General features: G+C 37.5%; 1 protein-coding gene across 7 annotated transcripts in view; it reads left to right on the top strand.

The window, feature by feature from the left end:
* The window catches only part of RARS2 (arginyl-tRNA synthetase 2, mitochondrial), an 81896-nt gene that overhangs the window by 55538 nt on the left and 1599 nt on the right, over window positions 1–24759 (top strand). For 4 of the 7 annotated variants that reach the window (XM_055258040.2, XM_055258054.2, XM_055258081.2 and 1 more), the window contains 13 exons: window positions 5865–6023; window positions 7450–7556; window positions 12444–12539; window positions 15515–15575; window positions 16793–16869; window positions 17342–17466; window positions 18134–18201; window positions 18286–18395; window positions 18820–18915; window positions 20191–20265; window positions 22066–22129; window positions 22582–22653; window positions 22769–23135. In XM_055258040.2, coding sequence (XP_055114015.1) covers window positions 5865–6023; window positions 7450–7556; window positions 12444–12539; window positions 15515–15575; window positions 16793–16869; window positions 17342–17466; window positions 18134–18201; window positions 18286–18395; window positions 18820–18915; window positions 20191–20265; window positions 22066–22129; window positions 22582–22653; window positions 22769–22873 — 1215 coding nt within the window. In that variant the 3' untranslated portion in view covers window positions 22874–23135. Of the gene's footprint in view, window positions 1–5864; window positions 6024–7449; window positions 7557–12443; window positions 12540–15514; window positions 15576–16792; window positions 16870–17341; window positions 17467–18133; window positions 18202–18285; window positions 18396–18819; window positions 18916–20190; window positions 20266–22065; window positions 22130–22581; window positions 22700–22768; window positions 23136–24759 lie in introns of those variants that run through there. The other 3 variants (XM_055258047.2, XM_063619158.1, XM_055258063.1) reach the window with 3 other exon arrangements.

Genomic DNA, 24759 nt, shown 5'->3' with positions numbered 1-24759 from the left:
TAGGCACGCACCACCACGCCCAGCTAATTTTTTTGTATTTTTGCTAGAGACGGGGTTTCACCATGTTGGCCAGGCTGGTCTCAAACTCCTGACCTTGTGATCCGCCCACCTCAGCCTCCCAAAATGCTGGGATTACAGGTGTGAGCCACCACTCCCAGGCAAAAAGTAATTTCTTAAGGTAAAAGTTAACAGGTATTAAATCTGAATCATGGATATGAGGGTGTCATCATTTACTTTTACCTATTTAAATAATACTTTTAAAGGTAGCTTATCAGGCTTCCTTTTAGATTTAAATTATTTGAATAGACATTAATATCTAACAGTATCTCTAAGCATATTAACCACTTTTTTTTGCTATAGAAGGTTTTATTAATAGAACTTGACTCATTGCATATTGCCTATTATATGGCTTTTGTAACCATAGCCATTCTTATGAAATGTAAAGGCAGCCTCTTATAAGAGATAAATATCGTGCCAATAAAATATGGATTAGCCTGTATCCTAGCACTGACATTAAAAAAGTTTACATAGGCCAGGCGCAGTGGCTCATACCTGCAATCCTAGCACTTCGGGAGGCTGAGGTGGGTGGATTGCCTGAGCTCAAAAGTTTGAGACTAGCCTGGGCAACATGGCAAAACCCCATCTCTACTTAAAAAAAAAAAAAAAAATACAAATAATTAGCTGGGCATGGTGATGAATGCTTGTAATCCCAGCTACTCAGGAGGGTGAGGGACGAGAATCACTTGAACCCAGGAGGTGGAGGTTGCAGTGAGCTGAGATCACACCACCGCACTCCAGCCTGGGCAACAGAGCGAGACTCTGTCTAAAAAAAAAAAAAAAAAAAAAAAAGTTACATAATAACACAAATAGTATAAAAATTTCTTTAAGTTCAAAATGGCCTACAAAGGTTCTATTTCAATATTTCTACCTTGCCCCTTTCTAACAGGATTTAAGGTAATTACAGTGATAGGCATTTAATAAAAGAAAAATAGAAAGTCAGGGGTTAATGTATCACTAGGTAATATTATATAGTAGTTTTGACCCTGAGCTTCCCCATATCAGTAGGCAAAAAAAAATTTTTTTAAATAGGACAAGATCAAAGCACCAATTCAGTGAGTGATAATGTTTACTTGCTCTCATTTTTAAAAACACGGAATTAGTATCCCTCAAGAGACAATGTTTTTCCTAACTTCAGAGTCTCCAATTTCTCAACTTTAAGTAAATAATTCAAGACTAAATTCTCGTCATATGTAGGGATATTTATGCAGTTGAAGTTTTTATTTTGTGAAAAATTGCGTTCAAGATTTCATCATTGTTTAAGTTACGTTTCTTTTTCCAGGGAATGTTACTGTTATGGCTAGTATGAATTTTGTCCCTTAATAACATTTATATGTAAGAAATAGTTTTTAAATTATAAGTGTAAGAAAATCTGATTCCAGCCATCACTTTTAAGAGTCAGTGTAAGTCATTGTTAAGAATTTCCCACCTACTAAATCACGCAAAGTTCCCAAGGCTCTTATGTGCCTCCTAGGGCAGTCCTAGAGGACTGTTGTCTTCAGTGCACACTGGTTTCTTACATGTTTAGTATCCAATCTATGTGATGCCTGGAGGCATGCAGCTCTTCTTGTGTGACAGACGTTAGCTGGTGGTCCTTGCCCTGTCCACAGGCCTAGAGACAAGATCGCTATGTAGACACACTGTGAACCATTTCCCATTGTGGGCCTGCACCACCCCAGGGGCTTCCTAGCTTCTGCTCCTCCTGGAAGTCTTCCCCATCTCCTCCCCGTTCCAGGTAATTCTTTCTCTATCCTGGCAGTTTCTACACCTGGCCATTGTTCCCTGCTGTCCCTTCCCAACACTGCTTGCTTTTCTACTTTCTCTGCTTGTTTGAGACAACACTAAAGTGTGTCATTGTCCTCTTAGTCTTCCTCTTAGAATGAGTTTTGAAATACCTAGCAAGAACCAAGTACAGATTAATAGCTCAGTAAATATCTGACACCATTGAAATGTGCAAAAAATACTTTTATCAGCATGAGAAATGTTAACGTTTATTAGGTGCTAGTGTGTAGTGCTCTACAAGGAGTTAATAATTATCATCCCTGAATAAAGATGTAAGATATAATGAATGTGGTTGTATATATACATAGAGTAAAAGTAGGAGATTCTAAATATGAAAAGATGAATGGAAGGTGAAATACAGTTTATATTCTACTAATAATGTATTAAGAAGGAGAAATTTGATAACTCATGAATTAGCTCAAGTTATTTTTTTACCTACCACATTTTGGCTTTATTGTTAACTGTTTACAGTATTGATATTTTCAATTTTAATTATATAAACTCATTTGAATGTCTTTAATTTTTCATTTCATGTTCGGAATCAACTAGCAGCTAAGAAATTTCTGATCAAGGCATGAAACAGCATTAAACAATGAAGTTGTTCAAATTGTAATCATGAATATTTTTACATGTTCTTTTCTAAACTAGGTAAAAATTCAGTGCATTTTAAGATGACATAAATATATGAAAAAAGGGTCTGTGGTTTCTAGGTTTTGCTAACCATCCTTAGCAGTTATTCTCAGTATTTCTAAGACAAGCATGGCTAGAAGTGGGGTCAAGGAGTTAAAGTGTGCCCATGTAGCTAATGGTATTCTAGGATCAAATTTAAAGGGATAAGAAAGGCTTAGCCTACTACTTTTAATTTTCGTGCTTAGTTCTTTATATTTGGGCAGATCAGCCCAAGAGCTTACTGTAATTATCTCAGTTAAATTCAAAATAAAATGTTACACTATTTGGCAGGCCCAACATCTAGAAATAGTGAAAAGGGAATGTTAATTTTTTTTAAGGAAGTCTAAGACACTTAGTTTATTCCCTAATGGAAACACAACTAGTTTTTGTGTTTTCTTTTAAGAGAAAAATTGTGTTTCCATCCTCAAAAACTTTACTAAGCCATGCTGCCTTATTATCAAGCCCAAATTTAAAATTGCCTTTTTATCTCTGTGTCTAAATTTAGCCTTAAAATGAAGATATCTTCAAAATGCGTACTTTCCAAGGGTTAAGGTTCATGGTAACTGTATAGACTTATATTGTGCATTTATAGGTATATTGGGAAGTGCTTATTAAAGCTTTTCTCTTTGATAGTGTCAGTTGATTTTCACTAATGTTTGTTTTATAACTACATATTGCGGAAATACTAAGAATATTCACGTTTTAAGGGCTTTTTGTTTTAATTCTATTTTTTAAGAAAGAGAAGATTCTGGTGAAGTTTTTTCTAAAGTAGTTATATCATAATGCATGATAGATTTTTAAATGTTTGGTTATTTGAGTTTAAAGTCCTAGATTTAAAAACAAAGAAACTTCACCCTGAAGAAAGGCTTTATGGAAAAAAAGAAACTAAACTCTTTTGTGAAAATAAGGACATTTTACATATGTTTGCTTATAACTTGTGTGCACATGTACGTATGTGTGTGAGATAGAATAAAAAAACACTTGTGAATATATATTTATGTTTTTAACATCTGTATACTGGACTGTTAAGCAGTTGTCAATGGCTGGGTCATTCAAAAGTCAAGAAGTCTGCAGTTTACTATCTTTTGGGGACCCTCTTTGTTTTCCTATACTTTATCAAAATCTTCTTTGTTTTCTAACTGACATTGTATGTATTATTCTGGACTTACTAATAGGACTACATAAATATCACCTTTTTATGATGTGTTAGGTATCCTAAGACCACCCCTCTCCCCGATTCAGTGATTCACTCAGATGACTCACAGAACTCAGCACAGTCTTACTTGTGGCTATGATTTATTACAATGAAGGGATACAAAGCAAAATCAGCAGAGGGAAAAGGCACATATGGGGTAAAGTCCAGAGGAAACCAGGCTTTCCAAACTCCCAAATTTTCCCAGTGGAATCACACAAGGTGCACATACTTCCAGCAGCAAATTATGAGAATACATGTGAAATGTCCACTGGCAAAAGTTCATTAGATACCCTATGTCCAAAGTTTTTGTTGAGAGTTGGTCATGTAGGCACCCTCTGCTTAGAATGTCCTAAATCCCAAACTCCCAGAAGGAAAGCGGAAGTTCAGCCTAAGCTGTACTGTTTGCATCCACAGTGTAGGCACAGTGACCACTTTTATCAGTTAAGTTGGTGGAAACATTCCCAAAAATCTAAGTTAATAGATGCCAGCCTAGGCTGGGCGCGGTGGCTCACGCTTGTAATCCCAGCACTTTGGGAGGCCGAGGCGGGCGAATCACAAGGTCAGGAGATCGAGACCACGGTGAAACCCCATCTCTACTAAAAATATAAAAAATTAGCTGGGCGTGGTGGCGGGCGCCTGTAGTCCCAGCTACTCGGAGAGGCTGAGGCAGGAGAATGGCGTGAACCCGGGAGGCGGAGCTTGCAGTGAGCCGAGATTGGGCCACTGCACTCCAGCCTGGGCGACAGAACGAGACTCCGTCTCAAGAAAAAAAAAAAAAAAAAATAGATGCCAGCCAGTGGCCAACCTTGCAAGCAGGATGTTTTAAATATAACAGTATCAGACCTGCTATGTTAACTCTTTTCTAGGGGAAAGAAAAAGGTAATTTTAACTTTATTTAGCAGTATTTATTTATTTAAGTCTGTCATTCCAGTGATATAAATCATCTATGAAAGGTGAAACATTTTTACCTTGAGAGATGTTTAATGCCCTGTCCCATTTGTTGGTAGTATCTAGTGGGTATAAGCCAGTGTGTCCTCCAGCAATAAAATCATTTTTTCCTATCCAAATACTGCTGTCCAGATGTTTTGATAATAACATTGTAAGAGTTTAAAAGCCTTATTTTTTCATAGTTTATTCACCAATTTTTATTGCTTTCATGAGACTTTAATAGCTTTCTGGAAATAATATGATAGTAAAGTTATCATTGATGTTTCAACCTGCAAGTGAGTTACAATTTGTAAATATTTGTAGTCCATATGTATAACTTCAGTACTACTTGAACTATAATATTAATATTTTAATGTCATTTATTAACATTATGTTTTGGAGACTGGAAAATGATTGAAACTACATTGGGAACACAGATTCCTAGAGCTGGAAGAGTAAGCCTGAGCCCTTAATAAACTATCAGCTCCACCCTAGTCCTTGGCTGAGTATGGAACTAAACCAGCTAAGACAGGCGATGCAAAATAAAACTCCAGAAGAGGTGCTCAACACAGTTTTTAGGATCTTAAGTTTAGAGTATAATTATACTAACTATCCAAAAGCTGTCTTTTTTACCAAGATCATCTATTTTATTGGTCTTTACACAGTAAGCTGTTTAGAGAACCGTTTAAAAATCTTTGATTAAAATAAATGCTAAATCATCCTTTAGCTGTTTCTTTGCCAGATCGAGCCATCCTACTTTATTCAACCTTTTTCAGCAAAGTTACAGGATAATAATATGGCATTTTGAAAAAAAAAAAAACAAAACAGAAGAAATGCCAGTTTAGTCTTAAAGAGGTATTCTTACCCTGGGGATCTGTGGATTTAGATGGAAAGAAAAAATTATACTTTATTTTCCCTAACCTCTCTCAGAAATTGAGTATTTTCCTCCATTACTATATCACAAATTAATTTTTGGCTATTTGGTTATTTCAGAGTAATTCTTTTTTCGTAACCCTGTGTATTTTATTTTATGAATTTAGAAACATTTTGAGAAGGGATCTATATGCTTCACCAAGGGCCTATGGCAAAAAAGAAAAGTTACACTCTGTAATGTACCCAACTTGGAAAATTTTAAATGAGAATTCTCAGAATGTGCTTTTTTTTGCTTTCTTTCCGTATTAGAGATAACAATGACCTGTTATATACTTCATTTAATGTACTATTGTACTTTTAGGTTTATGTACAAGTTAATAAAGAAGCAGCAGATGATAAAAGTGTAGCAAAAGCAGCACAGGAGTTCTTCCAACGATTGGAACTGGGTGATGTGCAAGCACTTTCACTGTGGCAAAAATTTCGGGACTTGAGCATTGAAGAGTACATTCGGGTTTACAAGGTATTGGTTGACCCTCCCTTCTGCTTTCCCATGATGCGGTGCAGCTCTCGGCTGTTACCTGCATAGTAAAGTTGCATGTTAAGCTTGTGTTTTAAAAATAGATTTGTAGGTGAATTTAAAATTAAGACTCAAATTTTGTTTTTTGGGCTGAAAGAACTGCAAAATAATCCTGAAGCAGTGTCAGGTGATATTCTCATACTTCATTTTTATCTGGCTTTTCTGTTCTAGCATTCCTTCACTTTTTCGTATTTATTTTTTGTTCTTTCACTTCCTTAGGCCGGTATGTGATGGTTAATAAACTGATTCAGGCCGGGCTCTGTGGCTCACGCCTGTAATCCTAGCACTTTGGGAGGGCGAGGCGGGTGGATCACCAGGTCAGGAGATCGAGACCACGGTGAAACCCTGTCTCTACTAAAAATACAAAAAATTAGCCGGGCGTGGTGGCGGGCACCTGTAGTCTCAGCTACTCCAGAGGCTGAGACAGGAGAATGGCATGAACCCGGGAGGTGGAGCTTGCAGTGAGCCAAGATCGCGCCACTGCACTCCAGCCTGGGCGACAGAGCGAGACTCCGTCTTTAAATAAATAAATAAATAAACCGATTCGTTTAATAAACATTTGGTGGGTAGGGGATAATATACAACAGCGAATAGAAGAGGAATACCCTTGCTCTCGCAGACCTTACATTCTAGCCTAGAGACAGAGCACAAACTAAACAAAGCAAGAAACAACTATGTTTTTATTAGATGGTGCTAGATGCTAGCTGGGGAGATCAGGTATGGAGTGTTTAGGTGGAATGACAGTTTTGTAAAGAAGTCCATGTGACTGAAGTAAGTAAGCAAGATGAACGACAGGAGAAGGTTGAAGAGCTAGTAGCATATGGGGCATAATTCTAGGATTTCTCTAGGGCTGTCCAGTGCTTTTTGTGGTGATGGGAATCTTCTGTATCTGTGGCCGTCTTCTTCAGTAGCCACCAACCACATGTGGCTTGAAGGGTGAATAGTGTGACAGAAGAGCTAAATTCTCAATTTTGCTTAATTCCAGTTTAACAGTTTAGATTGTCACTTGGGCCTAGTGATTACTGTATTGCACAGCACAGTACCATTGTGAGGACTTGACCGGTATAGTGGAAACTATTAGGAGGTTTGAGGAGAGGAGTGATTTTTTTTTTTTTTTTTAAACAAAAATAAAGAGGTCCTCGCCATCTTGCCCAGGCTGGGCTTGAACTCCTGGGCACAAGTGATCCTCCTGCCTCAGCCTCCCAAAGTGCAGGGATTATGGGCATGAGCCACCACACTCAGCCCTTGATTTAATTTTTATTGTGTTCATGTGTGTGACAGGTGGTAGAGCATCCTTAATTTTGCCTTAGGGTAAGAATAGGAGATTCAATTAACATTTCTTTGTCTTTTTGTTTCTGAACTCTTTTAGCGTCTGGGAGTATATTTTGATGAATATTCAGGAGAATCATTTTATCGTGAAAAATCTGAAGAGGTCTTAAAGTTGCTGGAGAGTAAAGGACTCCTACTGAAAACAATGTATGATCAGGTTACTATTCTTTGGTAAAATTATTTGTTCTTTGAAATTGTTATTGATGTATCCTTTGAGTAAGGACAACAGAATGCAATGTGCAGCTTTCTTGGGATTTTTTATAGTGCTTTTTCCTGTGCAGAGTACTTTCCCACATTCTGTATTTTCCTGCCATAGCAAAAGCTGTTAAGGTTTGGAGAAAGGATGTTACTTGTTTTTTATAAGGCTGGGAACTGAAGCACAGAAAATACAAGTGACCTACCTAAGGTCATATAACCTGATAATGGTATAACTGAAAAAAAGGGAATATAATCTTATTGTCTTCTGATGCAGTTTTACCTTTTAAAAGAAATCCCTGCCTTTTCAAAAAATATTTAAGGCAGTGTTTGAAAATAAGTATTCTATAACAGGCTTATAAATGAGGAAAATGGTGAAAACAGGAAGTAGGGGCAGGAAAAGTCATATGAAATCAGAGATGATGTTAGCATATCCCTCCTGGAATTCTGTTTCCTTGCTTATGTCAGAGTTTTTTCTTTAAAAAAAAGTTGTAATTGATGAATGACATATTGCATATATTTATGGTGCACAACATGATTTGATATATGCACACTGTGAAATGTTTAAATCAAGTTAATTAACATATCCATCACCTTACATACTTACCTATGATGAGAACATTTAAAATCTACCCTGTTAGCAGTTTTCAAGTGTACTATGCATTATTGTTAATTACACTCACAATGCTGTACAATAGATCTCCAGAACTTACTCCTCCTGTTTACCTAAAACTTTGTAGCCTTTAACCAACATCTCCCCATTCCCTGCACTTGGTAACCTCCATTCTACTTCTCTGCTTCTATGATTATAATTTTTTAGATTCCACATGTGAGACTATACATTATTTGTTTTCTGTGCATTGTTTATTTCACTGAACATAATGCCCTTTCAGTTTATCCATGTTGTCACAAATGACAGGATTTCCTTTTTTTTTTAAGGCTGAATATTACCTGTTGTATATTTTAAAGTCCACTCATCTGTTAAGGTTGATTCACATCTTGGCTATTGTGAATAATGTCACAATAACCATGGTAGGGCAGATTTCACTTGGACATACTGATTTCATTTTCTTTGGATGTATATGCAGATGTGAGTTTGCTGGATCATATATATGGAGGTTCTGTTGTCAGTTTTTTGAGGAACCTCCACATTGTTTTCCATAATGGCTATACTAACATTCCCACCAACAGTATACAAGGGTTCCCTTTTATCCACATCATTGCCAACATTTATCTTTTTTTTTTTTTTTTGATAAAAGCCATCTTAACAAGTGTGAAGAAATATCTTATTGTGGATTGTGGTTTTAATTTTGCATTTCCCTGATGATTAGTGATGTTCAGCACCTTTTCATATACTTGTTAGCCTTTTGTAGGCCTTCTTTTGAGAAATGTCTATACAGGTCTTTGGCCCACTTTTTTTTTTTTTTTTTTTTATATTACCGGGCAAATGTACAGGATGTGCAGATTTGTTACATAGGTAAATGTGTGCCATGGTTATTTGCTGCACCTATCAACCCATCACCTAAGTATTAAGCCCAGCATCCATTGCCTATTTTTCCTGATGCTCTCCCGCCTCCTCACCCCCCGACAGGCCCCAGTCTGTGTTCTTTGCTTCCTTGTGTCTCTGTGTTCACGTTGTTCAGCTCCCACTTATAAGTGAGAACATGTGGTATTTAGTTTTCTGTTCCTGCATTAGTTTACTGAGGATAATGGCTTCTTTGGCCCACTTTTTAGCTGGGTTTTTTTTGGTGGTGGTGGTGGTGGTGGTTTGGTTTAGTTTTTTTGTTGTTATTTTTCCATTGAGTTGAGTTCCTTATATATTTTCACATTAACCTCTTACCAGATACATGTTTTCCACATATTTTCTTTCATCTTCTAGGTTGTCTCTTCACTCTGTTGGTTGTTTCCTTTGCTGTGCAGAAGTTTTTTTAGTTTTATGCAATCCCATCGGTGTATTTTTGCTTTTGTTGCCTATGCTTGGGGACTAGCTCCAAGAAATCTTTGCTAAAACTTCAGTGTTTTCCTCTAATAGTTTTACAGCTCAGGTCTTAGATTTGTCTTTAATCCACTTTGAGTTGACTTTTGTACATGGTGAGAGATAGGGATCTAGTTTTATTCTTCTGCATATGGATATGCAGTTTTCTCAGTGTCATTTAGTGAAGAGACTGTCCTTTTCTATTTTTTTGAGACGGGGTCTCACTCTATCACCAGGCTAGAGTGCTGTGGTGTGATCTTGGCTCAGTGCAACCTCTGCCTCCCAGGTTCAAGCGATTCTCCTGCCTCAGCCTCCCAAGTAGCTGGGATTACAAGTGCACACCACCATACCCAGCTAATTTTTGTATTTTCAGTAGAGACGGGGTTTCACCATGTTGGCCAGGATGGTCTCAATCTCCTGACCTCCTGATCTACCTGCCTTGGCCTCCCAAAGTGCTAGGATTACAGGCGTGAGCCACCGCGCCTGGCCGAGACTGTCCCTTTCTTATTGTGTTATTTTGGCACCTTTGTCAAAAATTAGTTGACCTGGCTGGGCACGGTGGCTCACACCTGTAATCTCAGCACTTTGGGATGCTGAGGCAGGCGGATCACCTAAGGTTGGGAGTTCGAGACCAGCCTGACCAACATGGAGAAACCCCATCTCTACTAAAAATACAAAAATTAGCTGGGTGTGGTGGGGCATGCCTGTAATCCCAGCTACTTGGGAGGCTCAGGCAGGAGAATCACTTGAACCCGGGAGGCAGAGGTTGTGGTGAGCCAAGATTGAGCCATTGCACTCCAGCCTGGGCAATAAGAGCAAAATTTCATCTCAAAAACAAAACAAAAAAATCAGTTGACCATAAATGTGTGAATTTGTATCTAGGCTCTCTATTCTATTCCATTGGTCTCTATGTTTTTGTCTAGTATGATGCTGTTTTGATTACTATAGTTTGTAGTAGATGTTGGGATTAGGTAGTGCGATGCCTCTAGCTTTGTTTTTTTTTTTTAAAGACAGGGTCTGGCTTTGTCATCCAGGCCGTAGTGCATTGGTGCTTTCTTGGCTCACTACAACCTCCACCTCCAGGTTCAAGCTATTCTCCTGCCTTAGCCTCCCAAGTAGCTGGGATTACAGGCATGTGCCACCACACCCAGCTAATTTTTGTATTTCTTAGTAGAGATGGAGTTTCACCATGTTGCCCAGGCTGGTCTTGAACTCTTGGCTTCAAGTGATCCACCTGCCTTTGCCCCCCAAAGTGCTGGGATTATAGACGTGAGCCACCACAGCTAGCCCAGCTTTATTCTTTTTGCTCAATATTGCTTTGGGTATTTGGGGTTTTTTTGTGATTCCATATGCATTTTATGATTGATTTTTCTATTTCTCTGAAAAATGTCATTGGAATTTTGATAGGGATTGCATTGAATCTGTAGATTGCTTTTGGTAGTGTGGACATTTTTAAAATATTGATTTTTCCAATCCATTAGTACAGGATATCTTTCCATTTATCTGTGTTTTGATTTCTTTCATCAGTGTTATATAGTTTTCAGTGTACAGATATTTTACCTCCTTGGTTAAATTTATTCCTATTTTAATTTTGTTGATGTTATTATAAATGGGATTTTTTTTTATTTCTTTTTCAGATAGTTTGTTGTTGTGTATGGAAATGCTACTGATATTTGGCTAGGTGCGGTGGCTCACGCCTGTAATCCCAGCACTTTGGGAGGCCAAGGGGGGCAGATCACATGAGGTCAGGAGTTCGAGACCAGCCCGGCCAACATAGTGAAAACCCGTCTCTACTAAAAACACAAAAATTAGCTGGACGTGGTGGCGCACGCCTAATTCCAGCTACTTGAGAGGCTGAAGCAGGAGAATTGCTTGAACCCAGGAGGCGGAGGTTGCAATAACCTGAGATTGTGCCACTGCACCACTCCAGCCTGGGTAACAAAGTGAGACTCTGTCTCAAAAAAGAAAAAAGTCTACTGATTTTCATATGTTGATTTTCTATACTGCAACTTTACGAAATTCATTTATTAGTTCTAACAGTTTTTTGGCGGAATCTTCAGGGTTTTCTATTTATAAGATCATATTCAGAGTTTTCTATTTATAAGATCATATTGAGAAAAAAAGATTATGTTGCCTGCAGAGACAGTGTAACTTCTTTTCCAATTTGGATGCCTTTTATTTCTGTTTCTTGCCTAATTGTTTTCTAATTTAGCTTTTAGCTTCCTGTCAGCTAAACAGAGAAATAGCAGTGAAAGAAGCCCAGACCTCTATAATGTAGAGGCAAACCAATTGCGTAAGAGACATGTCACTTTTCACAGTACCAAAGCAAACTTTCTCCTGTCATATTTATAAGGAAGATGTGAAACATAGTTAATAGCATCCTCAGTAATGTCCTTAAGGAAAATTTTTAGATTGTCATATACAGATTCCAAATTTTGGTCATACAGGAAAGACAGAAATCTGTAGTTTTAATACTTGGGTACTTTGTGGCATGTTAAAAATTATCCCGATATTGAATGTTATAATACTGTGAATTAGAAGGAGAATGTGTGACATGTCATAGTTACGATGCAGCTGCATCTCATTTTTCAACTGGGTATATTAAAGATTTTATCTCTGAGTACCTTATCTGGAGCTACAGATTTAAAAGCTAAGATAACCAAATATTAATTACATCATACCCATTCATAAGAGATTCTTGGTCATATTCTTGTTTTTTTCCATTGTTGATTAAAGCTTGAATTGGCACTGCTCATTGCAACGTGGGTAATAAAAATAGCTTCTGGTTTGCTAATGTTTTAGATATTAAAATTGTAACGGTCTGAATTTATTATGTTGCTTCAGTTACCTTTTTGCATTTCTAGAAAAGGAACGGCTGTAGTAGATCTCTCTGGGAATGGCGACCCCTCCTCAATTTGTACTGTAATGCGAAGTGATGGGACTTCTCTCTATGCAACCAGGTTTGTAGCCTCTGTGAGGGTCAACATTTTGTTCTAAATCTGTTGCTTTCAGATGAAACACTATTTACAATTAATTATGCATTATCGGACTCCACAGCTAATGACATTATTCTGTAAACTGTAAAACTAAAGTACTTCATAATCAACTAAAAGTATTTTACAATGGCACGTTGGCAGGAAATGTATACTAAAAGATGACCATATTAGCTCGGGTTTCCTATGCTGTAAAGAACATCTTACATGCACATAAATACCAGACCTCATTGGGATTTGGTAAAGCAGGCTGAGGGAGAAAGCAGCCGTGTCACATTTTTATTTCCATCCATCTCTGTGACTGACCTTTGTGGAAGGGCCAATCTGTGTTCATCAGTAAGAGGTGGGTTTATCAAGCACCCTTATTTCTGGGACAAAGCTAATAGGAAAGAGAAGCACTGCTGGCAAAAGTGTCTCCCAGGCCAGAATTTTCTATTAGGTCACAAATCACTTTTGTAACATAAAGTCATGATACTTTGTTGTTTTATATTAACTACCATAATTTGTTCCAAACAACTTTAAGCAACCAATGAAGTCTTTTAAGTTCCCCTTAGGAAATTCATCTCTTACCTTCTATTACTTTTCGACATTTCTCTTTACCAATTCTATGCAATTGGGATTAGGAAGTGAGAAGAGCTTATATATCTAAGAGGTACATTATTTTTCTAGATAAGCAAATACATATATTAGAAAAGTTTTTTGTATCAACTAATTATTGCTAGATAGATTAAATAAATAAACCATTGCACAGTGGTTATAAGAAGTATCCATTGAGAACAGAGGCTCTGTAACTATCCCGGTCTGGTGTCTTTTTTGGGTTATCATTAGGTGTCAGTTTTTCAACGCCTGTATTTTTCTTTGGAAAAAGAAACATCCTGTCAGAAAAGGGGCCCTATGACATGAAGTCTGTACAACTATCCTGATTTGGTGTTTTTTTCAGGCTGTCATTAGATGTAGACTTTTCTGTGTATTTACCTTACCACCTGTACTTTCTCTTTTTCTTTGAAAATAATTGTCTTTTTGCCACTTATTGAAATGTTTGATTTTTCACTTTGCTTTAATGTCAGTTGCTTCTGCCTTCTAGTGGGTTTCTTACAGAATACCTTTATGTGGGGGATGTAAATGAAAGTTGTTATAGCAGGCAAAAGTGCAGGAGAATACTGAAAAGAGCAGAGTGTGAGGCTTGAGACCTGGGACTGTCATTTAACTCTCTGGGCCATGATTCTCTACTTTGTGAAATGAGAGATCTGGACTAAATGACCTGGCACTTCTTCTGGCTTTGAAATTCAGTTTCTACAAACTCAACCTAGAAATTTTTCTTATTCTTTTTTGTTTTTTCATTGAATCAAAAAGTTTGCGTTTGTTTTGTCCTTGTCTCAAACCAAAAAAATATAACAGGTGTCTATTTGTGACATCATTTTTGTGATAATCTGCTATACAGGTGTTTCTCAACATTTTTAAAATTATAATCCCTCCAAGCAAGCTTTTCAGCCATATTTTTCCTAATTGCCAATCCTCATGAAATTTTATCCCACAGATATTCTGTATCTCTGTATATATTATATGCATATCTGTGGTTTATGCATGAAGAATAAGATTTTTTGTTGGCCAGCTGTAGTGGCTCACTCCTGTAATCTTAGAACTTTGGGAAGCCAAAGCAAAAGGATCACTTGAGGCCAGAAGTGTGAAACCAGCCTGGGCAATATAATGAGACCCATCTCAACAAAAAATATGCAGTGGCTCTTGCCTGTATTCTCAGCACTTTGGGAGGACGAGGAGGCCAGGATTTCGAAACCAGCCTGGCCAACATGATGATACCCCATTTCTACTAAAAACACAAAAATTAGCCAGTTTTTGCCTCCATTGAGAATGTCAGGATCATGAGATAGGTACTAATGACATTTTGATGATCCCTAACATTTCAAAAGATGGAGGAATTTTTTCAATCTTTTTAGTATCATATATAATCAAAAATAGCTCTAATTTTAAACTTTAATATTTCATAATCCTTGACTTGAAATTTCGGTTTATGAAATTTTATGGTTTTTCATTATTTCATATGCAAACTAGATATTTGTATCTAATCAGAGATAAAAGAGATAGAAATTCTGTCAAAAGACTTTATGGTCTTTTTTTTTTTTTGAGACGGAGTCTTGCTCTGTCGCTCAGTCTGGAGTGCAGTGGTACGATCTCAGCTCACTGTAAACTCTGCCTCCTAGGTTCAAGTGATTCTCCTGCCTCAGCCTCCTGAATAGCTGGGATTACAGGCGTGCGCCACCACTCCCAGCTAATTTTTGTATTTTTAGTAGAGACGGGGTTTCACCATGTTTGTCAGGCTGGTCTCAAACTCCTGACCTCGTGAACCGCCCGCCTCAGCCTCCCAAAGTGCCAGGATTACAGGCGTGAGCCGCTGCACCTGGCCGACTTTATGGTCTTTTAAATGCATTAGAAGGTATTCGCCCGACTGACCCAAGACTTTGAAAGTCCTTAGTAATACTAATAGAGTATCTAGACAATACCTGTTTACTACATCATCTATATTTTAAATATGTTCATTAAGAGAATATATTGCAGAGAAGTAGCAGGTGATTCTTTTTAGTAGAGACTTAATCATAAAACATTTATCTACAAGACACTTCACCCAGAGCTATTTTAGTTGTTATTACTACTTGTTGTAGAACTTTTATATATTAATTTTATTTATTTATATTTATTTTAGGTTTTGCTTTTCCCAGTGTTTTTATTGTTGTTTTTCCCAAACCTATTTTTATCATTTTATATCAAAACATGATATTTGGATTATCTAAGTGTAGATGGAATTCCTCAGGCTGTGGGATAATTTAAGTTCTTAATTAGAAAATGCTCATTGCTATTAAATAGGTAAGACCAATTATTACCCAGATCTGCTTAGTAACTCTTGGTTTATGGCCACTTTGTTTCAGAGATCTTGCAGCTGCTATAGATCGAATGGACAAGTATAATTTTGATACAATGATATATGTGGTAAGTGATCAGAACAAAAAGTTATGATCTCTAACTCATGAATACTACAGAGTTAGAAATTAGATGCCATGTTGAAAAACTATGGAAAACTACAGAGAGAAGTCAACATTAAGTATGTTTAAAGTGGGCAACTTCTAAAAGTTTAAACACTTACAAATGAAAAAGTTTACATTGCTTCATAGCAAGAAAAAATTACCTGAATCAGTAAAATGGTTGTGTGAAATTAATATATACAGGTCACTATAATGCCAAGTTTTTTTGTTTTTTATTTTTCAATTCTGATTTGGGCTCAATAGTTGTTTTAAATAACTTTTATTTGAAAGTAATAACTTTTATTTGAAGTAATTTAAGAAGTTTTAAAATAGTACAGTGTTTCCCCTCAAAGATAGTACATAACCATAGATTGATAGTACTTTAATCAATATCAGGAAATTAACATTGATAGAGACCTTACTGAAATTTCGCCAGCTTTTACATGTACTGTCCTGTAGATGTTTGTGTGGGTATGGTTTTATGAGACTTTATCACATGTATAGATTCATGTAACCATCACCACATTCAGAATATAGAAGTGTTCCATCACAAAACAGACTCCCTCGTGGTCAGCCACTTAATAATCACACCTTCACCCAATCCTAACCCCTGGCAGCCAGTGCTCTGTTCTTCAGCCAATTTTGTCACTCTAAGAATGTTGTATAAATGGAATTATACAATATGTAACCTTTGAAATTGGCTTTTTTCACTCAGTATAATGAATGCCCTGGAGAACTATCCAGGTGTCCTGTGTGTCAGTAGTTGGTTCCTTTTATTGCTGAGTGGTATTCTAGTATCTTTTCCCCTTTCCTTATCATGTGAAACCTTCCTTTCCACTTAGAAGAAAGTTACCATCAAATATTTATTTAGAGTTTAGCTTTGGTCTCAGAGACCAGGGTCATAATAGCTGGGAGGGCAGAAATTTAAATAGAATACTCAGAAGATTGAAGCTCACATTTCCTACTGACTCGGTGGAGTGCTGTGGCTCTTATTTCCCTCCCTTGTAGAGCACTCCACTTAGACACTCTTCTTGTGGCATCCTCTTTGTGTTTAGTTAAAACATATCAATTGACAATGACTTTAGTCTGTCAAACCTCAAATATCTCAATTTGATTCAAGTCCAACCTATTTTTGTACATTAATTTGTCAGAATTCTTTTATTTTATATATATGTTCTTCCCAAGACAGATAAAGGACAAAAAAAGCATTTTCAGCAAGTATTCCAAATGCTGAAGATCATGGGATTTGACTGGGCGGAAAGGTAATGTCTGCATGGTTCTTAATTGTCTGTGCACGGTCGGCTGAGCCTGAAAATGTACCTAGTGGTTAAAGTTTTTCATTCAAATGTCAATTCTTTGTTTCAAGATACTGGTATGGAAAAGTAGATTTGATTTTTGTATTACATCTTGGTTATAATAATTTCTACCTTATAAACATTAAATAACTGTATTTTTATTAGTTATCTGCTCTCAGTGGCTTAGTTTTCAAAATTCTTAATCCACATCTCCTTTTTCTCCTAAAGACAACTAGTAGTTTAATCACATGCTGGTAATTATAAAGTGAAGCTGTGCTTAACGTCCTTTGTAGCATACAAATCACATCAATTTCGTTTTATTAATTTTTAAAAACTCTGCTCTGATGGTTAAAGTTCAAACCACTCTCTGAAAGGTATTATATGCTTTCAGCAGCAGCTCTTGTTTAGCTTTCAGTTAACTAGATGCTCACTCTTGTAGGTGCCAGCACGTGCCCTTTGGAGTAGTACAGGGAATGAAGACTCGAAGAGGAGATGTCACTTTCCTGGAAGATGTTTTAAATGAGATTCAATTAAGGATGCTACAGAACATGGCTTCAATTAAGAGTGAATTCAGTTTTTTCTTATTAAAGTCATAACTTACATGCCACTTTTATGTTATTCTGGACTTTGGGCAGTGTGATTTATTATGTCTGTCCCTCCATTGAAGTGTCACTAACTTTGTCAGAAATACCTTTCACTAATTAGAGGTGCCAGAATTTTTATATTTGCTACACAGGAATTGGTCTCTTCAATAATCTGAATTGCTGTAACCTTGGTCCTCTTTTCATGAACAGCTTGAGCATTGTCATTCTGTTGTCTGGGTGGTTACATGAAGTTTCTATGTTACAATTTGGATACAAGTCACAAGTCCTTATGACTTTAACAAACTTCACCCTTGGAAAACTAAGTATCAGATATATATATATATACACACACACACACACACACACATATATATACACACATACACATATATATATATAATCAGAAATCCGAATTTATTTTTCCTACAAGTATCTTTTGAATAAATAAATTTGGATTTCTTTCCCTTTAATGTAGGCAGGGGAAATGTCATTATCAAAGGTAAAATAGCCTAAATTAGGAAAGTGAATTACTCATTCTGAATCTGTTCTTGATTGTCAGCATACATTTTTGGCAGATGTTACCTTCACTTGGATCCATGATTGGCAGTGTCATGTAGACTAAAGATAGCTGCCTTTGTCTGTTTCAGCAACTAAAGAACTCAAGAACCCACAAGAGACTGCAGAGAGGGTTGGGCTCGCAGCACTCATTATTCAGGTCTGTTAAGACTCCTATCTGTAAGGCCCTTTTGTTTGGTACTAGAGCAAATCCCAGCAGTGAAGATTTCCTCTGTCGTTTTAGGACTTCAAAGGTTTACTCTTATCTGACTACAAGTTCAGCTGGGATCGTGTTTTCCAGAGTCGTGGGGACACAGGAGTCTTCCTACAGTACACACACGCCCGCCTCCACAGGTGAGAAGAGGCTGCAGGGAAACCTTGTGCTGCACTGTCCTTCCCTAGGCTAGGTCCTGTGATTCTAAGACCAGAGGCCATGTTTTCTGGGCTTTTCCAATATCTTCTATTCAGATCTGACTAGAGTAGACCTTCTTTTAGGAAAAAAAAATTTATTGAGCACCTATGTTAGAAATACATTTATGTGTATTATCTTAGTCCTCAGAATAACCCTGTCGAAGAATATACTGTTACCTCCATTGTGTATGGATAAAGAAATAGATTTAGGAAAAATTATCAGATTAAACAGTGTTGGCATCAAATCTAGGGCTATATTAAGGAGACCAAAATTGTGTATTATAAGGTGATGTTCATCACTTGCAGCTCTGTGCCCTTGTATGACTTTTTAATCTTTTGATGTTTTTAACTTTAAACTTTTGATAAGTTTGGAAGAGACTTTTGGATGTGGGTACCTGAATGACTTCAACACTGCTTGTTTACAAGAGCCACAGTCTGTTTCAATTCTTCAGCATCTTCTCAGGTATGATGTTTTCCAGGGATCATCAAGTGTGCTTCTGCTTATCAAAATGGCTATTAGCATTTTTGCTGCCCAGTAGAGTCAACAGTCCATTAGCTGCCTTCTGCCTCTAGACTTTTCCCAAAGATATGCCTTAAAAAGTGATTATTTGCATTTTGAGGACAGAGGGCATAGATTAAGCCAGTGCTCAAGGTGGACAGTCTTTGGGTTTTCAGAATATTATCACTGATGAATAGCGCACATGTCTAGCTGCCTGTAGCTCACATAAAGCCTTATAAAAGCATAACCTTTTAGTTTGAGAAAGAGCATCTTCTTGCCCTCTGTGACAAGTGAAGGAAAATACCTGCCTTTGTGCAGCTTCCCAGAGACCGTAATTCATTCATTTGCCTCTTGGTTTCGATTCACAATCTCAAATACATATATGTATCTGATGCTCCCATGCTAGGCAAGACACCCACACATTTTAGCTCTGACGGGCATTGTTGGTGAAGCCAAACATGCCAGAGATTAGTCTCAAGAAGGGATGTGGATGGTTATGAACAAGGCGGTTTTCTTTCCCATATAGTAGTCAGTGGTTCTTTCCTGGGATCAGAAAAATTTACTCACATGTACAATAGGGAATGTAAGGAAAAATAAGCCAACTAGGTTTTCTTAGCATTGAGGGTAGACTTTGCTAATTTATATTTTATATTAAACATGGCTGGAGGCTTTTTACATTCACCAGCCATGATTTAAGTTTTTGCTGTGGACTAGGTCTAGGAAATAGCAAGATGATTTAGAAAGTCCCTGCCATCAAAGAATTTGGAAGAAAAATGTTCCTTTGCCTTCAAATGTACACACGCTTTTTTCATATCCTTCTACTCTTTTTTTTTTTTTTTTTTGAGACAGAGTCTCGCTCTGTTGCCCAGGCTAGAGTACAGTGGCTGGATCTCGGCTCACTGAAACCTTCGCCTCCCGGGTTCAAGTGATTCTTCTGCCTCAGCCTCTCAGGTAGCTGGGACTACAGGCACGTGCCACTACACCTGGCTAATTTTTGTATTTTTAGTAGAGAATGGGGTTTCATCATATTGGCCAGGCTGGTCTCAAACTCCTGACCTCATGATCCACCCACCTCAGTCTCCCAAAGTGCTGGGATTACAGATGTGAGACACTGCGCCTGGCCATACCTTCTACTCTTAATCGTGTCGAGTCAACCTTATATTCACAATCTTTTAATGTCTAATGTCTTAGTGTAACGTGTACAGTCTTTTCCTGTTCACTGTTCCTGTCATCTTTTAGGTTCGATGAGGTGCTTTATAAATCATCTCAGGACCTTCAACCCAGGCATATCGTCAGTTACCTTCTAACTTTAAGGTACTTTATAATCTTCCTGTTGTCAGGTGTTAATGGCATTTGAGACCTTTCTTTCATCTAAAGGTTTCCTATAAACAAATTCCTTGGCCTAAAATTTGATGTGCTTTTAGTTACAGGAATTATTGCATCATCTATATAAATTAGCAGTTAATGTTCCTTCATTCATTCAGTGATACAAGGTACTGTCACTATAGACTGGAGAATGGGAACTGACAACTACACAGTTACAGCACAGTGCATGTGTTACGTTAGAGTGAGCATAAGAGATGGTGTTAGGGCAACCAGCCCAGCCTTGAGCGATCAGAGAGGGCTTCTCAGAGGAAAGGAGATATTAATCAGAAGGAATGTGGCTGGGAAGAAAAAAAAAAGCCCAGAGTTGAGCAAGAACGTAATAATACATTTTAAAGGATCCATAAGCATTGTACTGGGAGGGCTGGTGAATGAAGCATGTATAAACCTGTTTGCCATGTACTGAGGCATTTAAACTTATTTTTGGGGTGGTGAGATCCATACAGGGATTTTAAGCAGAGGCACAGAAAAATAAGCTAGAAAACTTAATTTTTCTAATCTTTAATGACAATTTCATGGTGTCTATTTTAGCAGCTTGAAATCAAAATTGAGTCCACCCTTGTATAGCAGCAGCTGTATCTTCTGTAAAGCTATTTAATAAAGGAAATGTTGCTTTTACTCAATATTTATTGAAATCAGACACTTATCAGGACTGTTTTCGTGATTATACTTTTTAGCTTGTCTTCTCTAGATTTATGTAAGGATTTTTTTCTTCCTTTGAATGACACTTAAGACATATAGAGGTGAAGAAGCTACAAAGTCTTTTTTTTTTTTTTCTTTTTTTTTTTTTTGAGATGGCATCTCGCTCTGTTGTCCAGGCTGGAGTGTGATCTCGGCTCACTGCAACCTCCACCTGCTGGATTCAAGCGATCCTGCTGCCTCAGCCTCCCTAGTAGCTGGGATTACAGGCACGCACCATCATGCCCAGCTAATATACAAAGTCTTATGTCATTTTATCATTAAAAGTGATGTCTTAAGTATCATTTCTCCGGCACATTGTTATACTTGCTGCCATATCTAAATTTAAAAAGATGCTTTAAAGAAGAGTGGCCAGTGTCGGTGGAGAGTGGATAGATAACTAGTGTCTACCCATCTCACTGTACAGAGGGAAAGGCCATGCTGTGTTATACATTGGATTGTAGGCTGCCTAAATGAGGAAAAATGATTAGAAAAGGATTCTTTATATTTGTAAAATTAACAATGAAATCATAATTTTTTTTTTTTTTTTTTTTGAGACAGAGTCTCGCACTCTCGCCCAGGCTGGAGTGCACTGGCGTGATCTCAGCTCACTGCAAGCTCTCCCTCCTGGGTTTACGCCATTCTCCTGCCTCAGCCTCCCAAGTAGCTGGGACTACAGGTGCCCGCCACCACGCCCAGCTAATTTTTGTATTTTTAATAGAGACGGGGTTTCACCGTGTTAGCCAGGATGGTCTCGATCTCCTGACTTTGTGATCCATCCGCCTCGGCCTCCCAAAGTGCTGGGATTACAGGCGTGAGCCACTGCGCCCTGCGAAATCATAATCTTAAGAATTGCCCACCTCTTAGTAGTAGAATAGGGCCAAGATCTAAAGCTTGAGTTTTGAATTCCAGTTTCAACTTTACAATTTTGAATACATCCTTTAATGGTTCTGGGCTTTATTAAGTTGAAGGAGTAAGATTAGTTATCAAGCTCATATCTTACAACACAAAATTACTGCTGGTACTATCGTGATTTCTCTCTTCCTGTTTCAGTCATCTTGCAGCTGTGGCACACAAAACACTACAAATAAAAGATAGTCCTCCTGAAGTGGCTGGGGTACGTTATGTTGAATGTTTTCTGTATAATCCCTAGCTCCTGAGACTAATATTACTAAGTCAGTCTTGTAAATTTTTCTAAAATAGCATTGTTGTTCAACTGTAGTAGTGTACTTCCTTAGCTCATTAGGCTGTAACAATCAATGTTTATATACTTCCCAACATACTTGACTATGAAGCACATTTTCCTACATGAAATATTATAGTGATAAGTTCCCCTTATCTGAAGCCATACTGTATAATACTATCACTCCCACTCCATGACACTTTATGTACACGTCTTATTGTAAGGGGTGCTAGGAATTTATCTTCTCTTGCCTATAGTAACTCTAGGGCACTTGGACATATTATTCCTGCTTTAAACTAGAGAGAATAACCTTTAAAACCATTCTCATGTATTGAATACATTCCTGTTACTGAATATTTTAAATCATTCTTTGATTTATTTTGTAGGCCAGACTTCATCTTTTCAAAGCTGTCCGTTCTGTCCTAGCCAATGGAATGAGACTTCTTGGAATAACACCTGTATGTAGGATGTAATTTCCATTAAAATGGCTTTTAAAATGTCAAATGAATTCTAGTTATCTATTCTGGGATGACTTGCTGTTCAGAATAAATTTAATTTTTTTTTTTTTTTGAGATGGAGTTTCGCTCGTTGCCCAGGCTGGAGTGCAATGGTGTGATGTTGGCTCAGTGCAGCCTCCGCCTCCTGGGTTCAAGCAATTCTCCTGCCTCAGCCTCCTGAGTAGCTGGGATTACAGGCACGTGCCATCATGCCCAGCTAATTTTGTATTTTTAGTAGAGACAGGGTTTCTCTATGTTGGTCAGGCTGGTCTCAAACTCCCGACCTCAGGTTATCTGCCCGCCTTGGCCTCCCTAAGTGTTGGAATTACAGGCATGAACCACCACACCCAGCCAAAGTTAAACTATTACTGTGTCAGAATCTATATTAAATGTGACTTGTCAAGTTATTCAGTCTTTATCCTTGAATAAATAAGTTATCTGAATTCTCTCATGGTCAGTAGGTATTTAAATAGACATTGAGTTTTTTTAAACCCAAAGCATTGTGGTCTAATGGGGCTAAAGGATTTGAGTTTAAACTTTGGCTTGAAGTTTCTTACCACGTTATTCTTCCAGAAACTATTCTTATAACTGAAATGATTTAATGTTTTCAGGAAATAAAAGAATTGGTGGGGGGAAAACGTTATCAATTTTCTTGTTAATTGTGGCTAGTTTGGAATAAACATAGGGAGATCAAAAATAAGCATCATTCTGTCAATATAGCTGACAGCTACTCCTAGAGACAATAGACCTTGTGCTTCCCTTTGAGTTAATATATACAGGGCCGGGCGTGGTGGCTCACGCCTATAATCCCAGCACTTTGGGAGGCCGTGGCGGGCAGATCACAAGGTCAGGAGATCGAGACCATCCTGGCTAACACGGTGAAACCCCGTCTCTATTAAAAATACAAAAAAAGTAGCCAGGCGTGGTGGCGGGCACCTGTAGTCCCAGGTACTTGGGAGGCTAAGGCAGGAGAATGGCATGAACCCGGGAGGCGGAGCTTGCAGTGAGTCGAGATTGCGCCACTGCACTCCAGCCTGAGTGACAGGGTGAGACTCTGTCTCAGAAAAATAAGTAAAAAATAAATATATATATATATATATATATATATACACACACACACACACACACACACACACACACACACACACAGACACACACAGGTAACTCTTTGTGTGTGAATTTAGGAACTAAATACATTTTAATAGGAAGGAATTACTTGTAAAGACATTAAATTAGGATCTTTTTGTAAAATGTCCATTAATTCAACCATAATTTGAAATGGAGTTTCTTATAGTTTCCTTCATGTATCTTCATATTTTTGTGTGGCTTCATTAGATAACATGAGCATGGCTTAGGAAACAAGAGTAGGATGTGATGTGTTTGATCAGTACGGCCATTCTCATCAGCCAGCATTTCCATTCAGGTCTGCTATAATTTATTCTAAATGTTGCTAATAGTAGTCTTTTGAATACCAGTGACGGTCTATTTAGCAAGTTAGCACAACTGAAGCTTCTCTAGTTAGAGTGGAAATTGTTTCATATTAGCAATTATGGCTTACCTTCTTAGTCCTAGGAAAGATTCAGCCTTGCAGTTCCAATTTAAGTGAATTAGCTCCCAGAGAGCTAATTTTCGACTTAAAAGTAGTGTTGAATTTTTCTTAGCATAAACCAGCCATGGGATAAAAATGTAAAGTAGGGACATGTTTTACACATCCAATATCCGTCTCTACTTGTTTGAAGAAACTTTCCCCTTCCAAGATCAGTAGTGTCTTCCTGAGTATTTGAATCGTGAGTGAAACCATACAGGAACAGTAATGGGTAAAGCCAAATCTTTACAAAAGCTGAAAAGACTGTTCATTAATTCTTAGAACCTAGACGCCTGTAGCCCTGATTGTGGACCTTCTTAAAAATTCTTTTTTGCTTAAGGCTTGCCAGAGTTGATTTGCAGCCAGAGAACCCTAACCGATACAATTCTACATATAGAAAATAAAAGTGCATTATCTTAATGGTGATATCTATAATATAAAGTGATTAAACAGAATTCATACAAATAAAGTTTATTGCTGAA

Source organism: Symphalangus syndactylus, chromosome 2 (genome assembly GCF_028878055.3).
Source record: "Symphalangus syndactylus isolate Jambi chromosome 2, NHGRI_mSymSyn1-v2.1_pri, whole genome shotgun sequence".
In the NCBI taxonomy this organism is placed as follows: domain Eukaryota; kingdom Metazoa; phylum Chordata; class Mammalia; order Primates; family Hylobatidae; genus Symphalangus; species Symphalangus syndactylus.
Note: the sequence above shows the minus strand (reverse complement) of the source record. Positions and strands in the feature narration are given on the sequence as shown.